The 10,747-nt window shown below is 41.2% G+C and overlaps 1 protein-coding gene across 1 annotated transcript; it reads left to right on the top strand.

The window, feature by feature from the left end:
• Nucleotides 1-1,124: 1,124 nt before the first annotated feature.
• On the top strand, nt 1,125-9,569 carry LOC118356312 (ATPase PAAT-like). Its single transcript, XM_035724097.1, has 3 exons — nt 1,125-1,275; nt 4,843-5,297; nt 8,409-9,569. The coding sequence occupies exons 2-3, from the start codon at nt 4,903-4,905 to the stop codon at nt 8,641-8,643; spliced, it is 630 nt and encodes a 209-aa protein (XP_035579990.1). The 5' UTR covers nt 1,125-1,275; nt 4,843-4,902; the 3' UTR covers nt 8,644-9,569.
• Nucleotides 9,570-10,747: the final 1,178 nt, after the last annotated feature.

The raw sequence follows: 10,747 nt of genomic DNA, 5'->3' as shown, positions 1-10,747 counted from the left end.
CAGACTCATCCTTCCCTGTGTGAAGCCCTCTGACTTCTTCTCATCACACTCAGAATTAACCCAGCTTCCTTACCCTGGCGTCTAAGGTCTGGGCCTTCTTTGATTCCTTAACCCCATCTCCTGCCAAATCTCCTGGGACACCTGGCTTCCAGATATGTTGATGTGTGTAGTCCTCAGATATTCAAGTGTGTTCAGGACCTTTGCACTCTTAATTTTTCTCTTTCTCCAGAAGCCTCTTCCCCAGACTGGGGCAGGGCTGGCTTTTCCTTTTTATTAAGATTTCAACTTAAATGTTACATCCTTAGTGAGACCTTCCCCAACCACCGGTTTAAAATAGCCTTTCCCTCCAAATCTGCATCATATTTTCATCAGAGCCTTCTTGACTATTTTGTTGTTGTTTATATGTTGGTCTGTTTATCTCATTAGAATATCAGCTTCATGCAAACGGGGAGCTGGTCTGTCCTGTTTGTGGCTCCAAATAAGAATATGATATATGTGCCTTTTGGGTTATCAACTAAGTGCTTCTTGGAGATCTTCAGGGTTCAGATTGAATGATCGTGATATGGAAACCAGATCTTGAGGGATTGGGCAGTAAATGGGGGTAGTTGGAATGTGGAGGTACCCGGGTTAAATGGGTTTGTTTCAAGAATGATAGAGATAAGGAGCTTCCCTGTATCGGAATCCCCTGGAATGTTTATAAGGTGCCGATTTCTGGCTGTCACCAATGACCTGAAACCCAGAAGGTGGGATCCAGGCATTGTATCAAACAGGCATCCCCAGATGATTCTTAACGCATAGTTAAGAATCCTAAGAACAAGTGATCGAGGAGAAGGATCCCATGGAGATAGAAAATGTGAAACAAGACGAAATTATTTTTTGTGTGCAAGACTTTGGAAACATCAGAGAGGGTTAATGAGGTACAGTCAGCTCGTGGACTGATCTTTATGTTCTAAACACTTAACTTTGGAAAAAGATAACATGGATAGATTTTTTGTGTGTGTGTGTCATGGTTTTAAGTTTGTTGGTTGAATTCCAAAAATAACCTGTTTTCCCTGCTATTAATTTCAGTCCATTCAGAAGTGCCTTAAATAAATCATAAAAGTGCTCTCCCAGCTTTCATTCTCTTCCCCAGCTTGGTGTGTATCCTAGAGTTTCCTGCGTCTGTAGAAATACCTGCAAGTCCTTCCATCCAGTGTACGTGTTGTGACGTGCCCCCCTCCCCCCACTAACTCATTGTATACGGGGCCATTTGGGGAACCCTGCGGAAGAAGGAAGGTGATTCAGTTAAATGTTCTTTTAAACATGCTAATAAAAGACCTCTTCCAAGTGGGGAGGCTCTCTTTATGGGATGATTCTTACGGGGCATACCTGGTTTTCTAGGATTGCGTGTTACTAACAAGCAGGAATCTACGGACTGTCTCCCTGGAAAATGTCATGTAAGCTATGTAACCGTTTGTTAAGTCTAAAGTAGGGATGTTTTGGGGCACCTGGCTGGCTGAGATGGTGGAGTGTGCGACTCTCGGTCTCGGGCTTATAAGTTTGAGCCCCACGTTAGGTGTAGAGATTACTTAAAAATAAAATCTTAAATAAATATAGTAGGGATGTTTCATGACCAAAATGTTCCTTCGGCGGAAGCTGTGTAACCGCGTACACTGTTTAGAACCTTCCTACGTTAATTTGGGCAGGGCCTGTCCTGAAGGGGAAAGAAGTGACCTGGGAAGCTTCGTTAGAAGCCCTCTACCTTTCCCGGCTTCACCTGTGCTTTGGGGTTGCTTGTGTTCTTGAAAGTTTTGTTAAAGTTTTTTCTTATTTCATTATATTTGAAGTTAACATTTGCTGGCTTTGATTTGTTTTTGCTTCACAACTTAGCAAAATTGAATAGGAATTCTATATCAAAGTGCCTAGCCTATAGTTTTCATGTAATGTTGCCTGAATGAAAGGATGCACCCCATTTTTCTCGAAGAAAACATACTTATGCAGGATTTACAGTTTGCTTTTTTCACCTTTGAAATACAAATGTCTTTTTTTCTTGCTTTTTCAAGGTGATACCTGTTTACATTTTTTATAATAAAAGTTGGTCCTTTCAGATATCTGACGAGATGTTCAGAAATAGACCCTTAAGTTTTCACGAGTCTGGGGGTAAATATGCGCACATATAAAATGATGTGTATGCACAGATACACATACATACATCTAAATCTTTACATATTCACGTATAGGTATATGGACATAATTTCGCATGAATGCTTTTATGTCCTTTTCAGCTACTCTTGTCAGTGTTTCCCATACAACATATGACATGGATCCTAAGCAATAAATATGTATAAATTATTTCATACATATTCCCCTGCCTGCTTTGAAAAGGGTTTGGTGGACCTTGCATGGCAACATGTGTCAGACAGCACAAGAAAATTAAAAGAATTGAATTAAATGAAACAAAAGGAAACAGAAGAATAGCCACCAGCCCCTAAAGTTGGCTTATTCACTGCACTGCCATATAGACTTACCTGTGAATTCCGTGATATTTAATATGAAAAGGAAAAGGAAATTACCTTAAAAGCTCTCATCTGAGAAAAATATGACTGATTTTTATAATCAGTGGATTTCTTCTAATCCAGATTTGGTATATCAGAAAAGAAAAACCTCACATACCAAATACCTTATTTGCGTTTACATTTTCTTAATTAAAATTTCTGCCAAATTAGTTGCCATACACAATTTTGACATTGATTTCACTGCTGTTTATACCAAATTTTTGATTTCCTGGGGTGCTTCAGTGGCTTAGTCTGTTAAGCGTCCGACTCTTGATTTTGGCTCAGGTCACGATCTCAGGGTCACGAGATCAGGCCCCGAGTCGGGTTCCATACTGGGCATGGAGCCTGCTTGGGATTCTCTCTCTCTCTCTCTCTCTCTCTCTCTCTCTCTCTCTCTCTCTCTCTCTGTCTCTGCCTCTCCCCAACCCCCTCAATCATGCTCTCTCTCTCTCTCTCTATAAAAAAAATTCAATTAAAAGAATTTTCATTTTTCTGTCATGAAGGTTTTTGTGGACTGTTTACCACTACCAAAAATAATTTAGCTTTGTCATCATGATTGAGTAAGGCTCCTTTCTATCAAAGGAGAGTTGTTGAATTTTAAAATTTTGTATATAATTGTATGTATTGTATATATAATGTACAATACATGTAATTTATATAATTATATACAGTCCGTCTTCTAGGAATAATTTAAGGTTTATCCAAACCTTGCATTCGGTAGAAGATAACATTTCTTTATAGAGAGTATTCCTCCAAAGTACAGATCAGTAAAAGAAGTCTCATGGAGACCCTCCTGCTGCCCGCCCCCCCGCCCCCACACCACCGACTTCCCTGGCTCTCATTATTCCCCTTGCCTCCTTTATTTTTCCCTAAAGCATTTATCACCATCTCCGTCCACATGATCTATTGCCTGCCTGCCTACTTTCCTTCCTTCCTGCCTACTTTCCTTCCTTCCCTGCTTCTTTCCATTGTTCCCTGCTCCCGTATTGGTTCCACATATCAGTGATTTTCATTTGTTTTGTTCAGCCACTTATTTTCTGTGCCGGAAGCACAGAGTAGATTTCTGGTAAATACTTGTTGACCAAATGCGTTTTGGTTTGGTTCAGTCCAGGGATCATTTTTTAGAGTGTCTAGACAATGTACATACCGAGTTTCTTTAGCTAAGCTGTATAGTATTTGTCTCAGTCTCTTTCAGTAGGTGTTGAGCAGGAGTACGGATGTGTTGATATCTCCCGAATAAGAATAGAGTTTTGTGTTTCCAATTTAGGATACAGCCCTATAACTAAACAGTTTAGTAGGCTAGAGGTAGTTTTGCTTTGCTCTTGTAGAAAAACTGAAGAGCATAGCAAGGAGCATAGGAAGAACATGCCCCTGTATGGGAGAGCCTGTAACCTCATCTCAGAAGTGAGCCAGAACCCTGTCATGAAATAATATAGCATGGCCAGTTCAGTTGAGGCCGTAAAACATAATCTGTTATCCTACAAATCATTAAGGCAGACATAGCCAAAAGTTGGCTCATTTTAGTCATTGCAGATGTCGCAACTGTACTGATGAAACATCGGACTTCTTTCAAAGATTTTATTTATTTATTTGACACAGAGAGACACAGCGAGAGAGGGGAACAGAAGCGGGGCGGGGGGGGGTGGGAGAGGGAGAAGCGGGCTTCCCGCCGAGCAGGGAGCCCGATGCGGGGCTCGATCCCAGGACCCCGGGGTCATGACCTGAGCCGAAGGCAGACGCTGAATGACTGAGCCACCCGGGTGCCCTGAAACATCAACCTTCTAGTGTATAAGCTACTGGTGTATCTTCCATGATAAGCTAGTTATAAAAGATTTCCTTAGGCTAGCTTATTATATGGGAAACTCGATGGGTGATATTTAAATCTAAGAATATTATTAATTATTGTGCCTCAGTTGAGAGTACTGTGTTTTATTACCGTAAATTAAGGAGGCCTTCGTAGTGGAGGCATTAATGCTAATGCAGTTTTACTAAGCATTTAATATTTCCTTTAGCAAAAACTACAGTGAAACCATTAAAAGCCTTGACTCTGGAGTTAGGTGGTCTGGGTTCATGTCCCAGTTCTGCCACTTACTAGGTGTGTTACACTAGTTGTGTTACCTTAGCCAGGTTACCTTTAGCCTTGGTTTCACCTTCGCTGTGGTCTCCTCAACTTAAGACTGTAGCCTACATCCTATGGATGTTTAGAGGATCACATGAACGAATGCACGTTGCTTGACTTACAGTAATTACCCCAAAAGTTAGCTGTCGCTACTACCAATAGTAACATGTATTTATTTACCTTGCTTAGAATTGTGTTCCCATCGGAGAGCAGCTTCAGTCGGTTTTGGGAAATACTGGCTACAAACGTATGATCGACCTGCAGTCGTCAGTTGCTTCAGGAGCCTCAGACAAGTCCCCCTCCACGCCTTTCCCTTTTAGAACCGGATTGACATCTGGAACCCTGACTGAAGACTTAAATGCTTACGTTGATAAAAGTCCACAGCCACCGGGTGGAGGAAACACTACAAACCTCAAAGAGTATAACCTTGTGCCACAAAACCGTTCTCTTCTTGAGAGTGACCTCAGAAACGCAGTTTCTTCTTTCCTGCCGAAAAAAGCGAGTGACAACTCAAATGTACCTAACTCTGAGTTGCTACCGTTTCTCCAGAATTTATGTAGTCAGGTTAACCATCTCCGTGTGGGACGTAACACCAAGTGGCAGGAAGGCATCACGAAGGCTGGGGAAGGCGTGGTTGGTGTCGCGTAAGTATTTCAGACAAATGTGGTTTAGGTTTCGTAGATAGAAGAATCAGTTGGAGGAAAACAGATTTGTTTCACTAACTGCTGCCTGTAGCTGTTTCCAGTAATTTTAGGAGCTATAACTCAACATGGATCATGGACTTAAACATAAAACGTAAAACTAGAGGGGCTTCTGGCTGGCTCAGTCGGCACAGTGTGCAAGTCTTTTTTTTTTTTTTTAATTTTTAATTTAATTTTTTTAATTTATTTTTTGCAGAGCGTGCAATTCTTGATCTTGTGGTTGTGAGTTTGATACTCACCTTGGGTGTAGAGATTACTTAAAATCTTTAAAAACAAACAAGCATAAAGCTATCAAATTTTTCCAGTAATATGTAGGAGAACATTTGGGGACCTGAGAGTAGGAAAAGACCCTTAGATGATGCCAGAATCGCGGTAATGGAGACATTGATCCATTGGATCCCATCAAAATGTAAAACTTCTGCCTTGTGAAAGACCCCGTTAAGAGGATTAAGATACAGATACAAAGTGAGAGAAACTATTTGCAAGTCACAAATTTAACAAATGGCCTGCATTTCTGTAGCTCCCAAAATTCACGTTGGAAAAAATTTCAATCAGAAGATGGGCAACAGACATGGAGGCATGTTACTAGAAGGGGTTCACATATCAAATAAGCAAGTGCAAAGATGATCATCGTTGACCTCATGGCTATCAGGGAAATGAATATCAAAACCACAAGATACTATTGCACAGTTACTTGAAGATTAAAATAAAAACAAAAAATGGTGACAATACCCAATGCTGATGAGGATGTGGAGAAACTGGGTCTTTTCTACATTGGCGGTGGGGGTGTAGAATGCTGTGGCCACTCTAAAAAACCCTTTGGCAGTTTCTTGAGAAGTAAACATTTACCGTGTGACCCAGCAGTCCTACCCCTGAGCACTTACCCTGGAGAAATGAAAACTTAGGTCCACACAGGAAACTATGCCCAGTTCTTCATGCAAAGAAAGCTTTATTTCTATGTGACAGCCGAAAACTGGACGCAACCAAAATGTCTTAAAGTAGATGAACACTTAAACAAACTGTGGTATATCCACATCACAGGGTGGTGGTCAATAAAAGGAACGGACCACTGACACCCGCAGTAACCTGGATGGCTCCTGAGGACATTGTGCTGAGGAACAAAAGAGCATCTCGGGAGGTCACATTCTGTGTGATTGTATTTGCATAACATCCTCAAAGTTGTAGAGATGGAGACCATATTGGTGCTTGCCAGGTGTTAGGGGTGGAGGGCGTTAGGGGAGTGGGTGTGAGTGTAGGGGGTGGCAGGAGGGAGATCTTCGTCATGAGGGAAGAGTTGTGCAGCTCAGTTGTGATGTTCACGTGAATGTGTGTACGTGTGATAGAACGGCATCCACGCACAGCGTGCCAACATCAGTTTTCTGCTTTTGTACTCTGCCAGAGTTAGGTGAGATGTGACCACTGGGTAAAGGGTACTGGGGAACTCTAGTATCTTTACAACTTCCTGTGAATCTGGAGTTATTTGGAAAAAAAAATAACCGTTTTAAAAACCCCTCATATATTCTAGAGGGTTCTCAAACGTTTTGGTCTTTATATTCTGAAAAATGATTGAGGACTCTAAAGGCCCTTTATTTATGTAGAGTATATGAAAGGATTCATTTGTTTAATATATGTGCTGCCGAAGCGAGCACAGGATTCATTGGTTTAAAAATAACAAACCCATTGGGTGCCTGGGTGGCTCAGTCGGTTAAGCGGCTGCCTTCGGCTCGGGTCGTGATCCCAGGGTCCTGGGATCGAGTCCAGCAAGGAGCCAGCTTCTCCCTCTCCCTGTGCTGCTCCCCCTGCTTGTGCTCTCTCTCTGTCAAATAAATAAATAAAGTCTTTAAAGAAAAGATAACAAACCCATTATACAGTAACATAACAATTTTTATGAGAAATATGTTTTCTAAGCAACCTTAGAATGGTATTATGTGAAAAGTATAGAATCGATACTAGCTTCTGGTTGCATTCTCATCTATGTGGCCCTCCAGCTTATAGCATCAGTAGCTAGTAAGACCACAGAAGTACTGAGAATAAATGAATAAACGGGGTTGATCTCTGAAGAAAATATTTATACCTTCAACTGACTACCTTCAGAAAGTCTAAGAAAGAGAAAAATACTCAACCACAACTTCTTTTGATCACCTGAGCAGTGACATTACACCTCGTGTAGCCTCTGGGAAATGTCACTGTATGTTGGTGAGGATCCGAGGATGAAGAGTTCGGACCTCGTCTTAGTAGTAGTGTAAGAACACTTGGCACTTACGGAAGCTGAAGAAGTCATGGCGACCCCGGGGGTTTGTGGACCACGCCCTGAAAGTCACTGTCCTGGTGTTCATTGGTTGTGAGCTTGAGAAACGAGCGCTTTTTATTTATTTATTTTTTAAAAAGATTTTATTTATTTGAGAGAGAGCGAGCATGGGCGGGGGGAGGGGCAGAGGGGGAAGCAGACTCCTCCCTGAGCAGGGACCTTGGGCTCATGACCCCAGCTGAAGTCAGACACTTAACTGACTCGAGCTACCCAGCCGCCCCTTTTTACTATTTTTATTCCTATCTGCCCATTCCAGTTACATTCATTTTTAAATGTTTTCATATTAGGTTAGAAAAGAACCTTCCATTATTTAGTGAGGTGGTGTGGGTGACGAGGACAAAACTTGAAATTGTAGGGTTGTTTGGGGAAGTTCTTGGAAGACATACGTGGAGACCTTAAAAAAAAATGGGCCAGATCAGTTTTGACTTGGGGCTCAAAATCAAAAGACCCTTTGTAAGAGACTTGTTCTGTGAGGGTAGTCGTTCTGTCTTCGTTGTTCTATCCTCATTTCACTTGTATGTTGAAATGTTGAAAGAATCAGATACAGAATGCTTTGGGCATTCGGGGTTGTGGTTGGCTGTTGGTAGGTGTATTTTGGCACCCGGAAATACCTTGTACCCAGACGGCGCCGTTGCGGAGACAGATTTCCGCAGTGTACGTTGGCTGCTTGTTTCAGTACAGTTCGGTGGTTTCTGTTACGATACCAGGGATAATTGTTTTACTGGTTTTTTAACATTTGTTTTTAGAATGGAAGAGCAACCTGTGTGCACCTACTTGGAAAAGATTCTTACTAAAAATATGGAACTGCTGGAAAAGAAACTTGTGGACTACATCGATCAGCGAATATATCGACTCCAGGAACACATGGATACGAAGATGGCTCTGTTGATGGACCTGCTGCAGCATCCCTACTCCCCACCCCCTGGGACGGCCCTTAGACAGTGTGACTCTGGAGAAAGACTTTCAAATGGAGAAAGATAAGTGCTCAACATGTAGGATGTACTGCAGATATTTATTACATATTTATTGCAAAGCCTAAACCCCCAGAGTTCAAAGCAAGTATTTAATGTCATTTGAGGAGCATCAGCTTACTTACATCACGTGACCTCAGTGTTCATTTTAACTGTACTTGTTAACTGTCAATCCAGGACTGTGCACTAAGATTAACATGATAGGGTCATCAATTATTTTTGTTTGCAATGTTGTTTACTCTTACAGAAATTTATGTGTATTTCTGGGTTTAGTGTTTAAAATGTTAAGGATTTTTAAGCAATTCATGAGTCTGTGTTGTATAACGTGTTTGATAGAAGTACATTTTTTATTTATAAAGGGGTTTATTTTATAGTCTTAGGAGTATGAAAAATAATGCTTAGAGTATTTGATAATTTTTCTTTTTCTAATTGATTTTTCATGGAAAATTGGATACTTACACTCAGATCGCTAATTTACATTTTGTAGTGTTTAATTCAGATAATGAGTAAGATGGCAATGTTTGACGATATACAGAGACACTGGGGCCACTCCTGGGGCTGCTATTTTGTGTTTCAATACACTGTAGTGGGAAGTTGGAAAGTAAAAATCAGAACTGGCTTATTCCTTGTTGGGATGAATACTTTAGTTTCAGTGTTTGATGTAAAATGGGAGAATTCATCCTGTTTTAGCTCAATAAACAGAAAGTATAAGGAACTCTCCCTTTTCTGAGCTTATGCAGGTGCTTCCCAGAGCCCTCCTCTGGTATGTTGAAAGTATGACGTGCCGTGGTTGTGCATGGAACGATTGAGGCGTGTGAATCAAGAAGATTGTGCTTCTCTCCAGCAGATGTCATTTTCGGGAATTAGAACTGTTGTATATGTGTTGAAGAGTGATCTGTTTGCACTTAAAAATAAATTTAACCACTTTGGAAACTATTTGTCTTAAGTAATGCTTTATTTTCAATGAATCTTTGCTTAAAATGTTTTATTTTTATGAAAGTGGGGCATTCCACACTCATTTTTTTTTATTTTTTTATTGTTATGTTAATCACCATATATTACATCATTAGTTTTTGGTGCAGTGTTCCATGATTCATTGTTTGTTCATAACACCCAGTGCTCCATGCAGAACGTGCCCTCCTCAATACCCATCACCAGGCTAACCCATCCCCCACCCCCTCCCCTCTAGAACCCTCAGTTTGTTTTTCAGAGTCCATTATCTCTCATGATTCGTCTCCCCCTCTGACATACTCCCCTTTTCTTCCTCTCCTGTTATCATCTTCTTTTTCTTTTTTCTTAAAATATGTTGCGTTATTTGTTTCAGAAGTACAGATCTGTGATTCAACAGTCTTGCACAATTCACAGCACTCACCGTAGCACATACCCTCCCCAATGTCTATCACCCAACCACCCCATCCCTCCCACCCCCAACCACTCCAGTAACACTCAGTTTGTTTCCTGAGATTAAGAATTCCTCATATCAGTGAGGTCATGTGATACATGTCTTTCTCTGATTGACTTATTTCACTCAGCATAACACCCTCCAGTTCCATCCACGTCGTTGCAAATGGCAAGAGCTCATTCCTTTTGATGGCTGCATAATATTCCATTGTGTATATATACCACCTCTTCTTTATCCATTCATCTGTCGATGGGCATCTTGGCTCTTTCCACAGTTTGGCTATGGTGGACATTGCTGCTATAAACATTGGGGTACACGTACCCCTCGGGTCCCTACATTTGTATCTTTGTCCACACTCATTTTATGTTTTGGTGAATTTATTCTTTAAAATAAGTGCTCGTTTAGATCCTCTGTTCATGTTGCCATAGCACAGCAGGACTGCCCTCCAGGGACCAGGCTGTGACCACAGTCACTGGGAGGATTTGCATTTCACCTTTTCTAGTCTTTTCTAACTCAGGGGACATTCACAGCATATATTACAATAGCATCATATTTCCTTTGTCATTCAGGAGAAATGTGTCTCACCAGGAGGAGTGCTCCAGGGCTCACATTAGCCTCACAATTTACAAAGTAGTAAAACATCTGTTCTCATCAAAACCCCTCAAACATTAATAGCTGCCATCACTACCACCCTCATCAACCATGCAGCATC

This window comes from Zalophus californianus, chromosome 15, assembly GCF_009762305.2.
Source record: "Zalophus californianus isolate mZalCal1 chromosome 15, mZalCal1.pri.v2, whole genome shotgun sequence".
NCBI lineage: Eukaryota > Metazoa > Chordata > Mammalia > Carnivora > Otariidae > Zalophus > Zalophus californianus.
The sequence above is the reverse complement of the archived record's forward strand: the minus strand, read 5'-3'. Positions and strand labels throughout refer to the sequence as shown.

Bases quoted from the DNA above. Each gene is read 5' to 3' on its own strand.
- LOC118356312 (XM_035724097.1), top strand. From the start codon at position 4,903: ATGATCGACCTGCAGTCGTCAGTTGCTTCAGGAGCCTCAGACAAGTCC. The intron at 5,298-8,408 runs GTAAGTATTTCA...ATTTGTTTTTAG, and splicing joins GAAGGCGTGGTTGGTGTCGC to AATGGAAGAGCAACCTGTGT.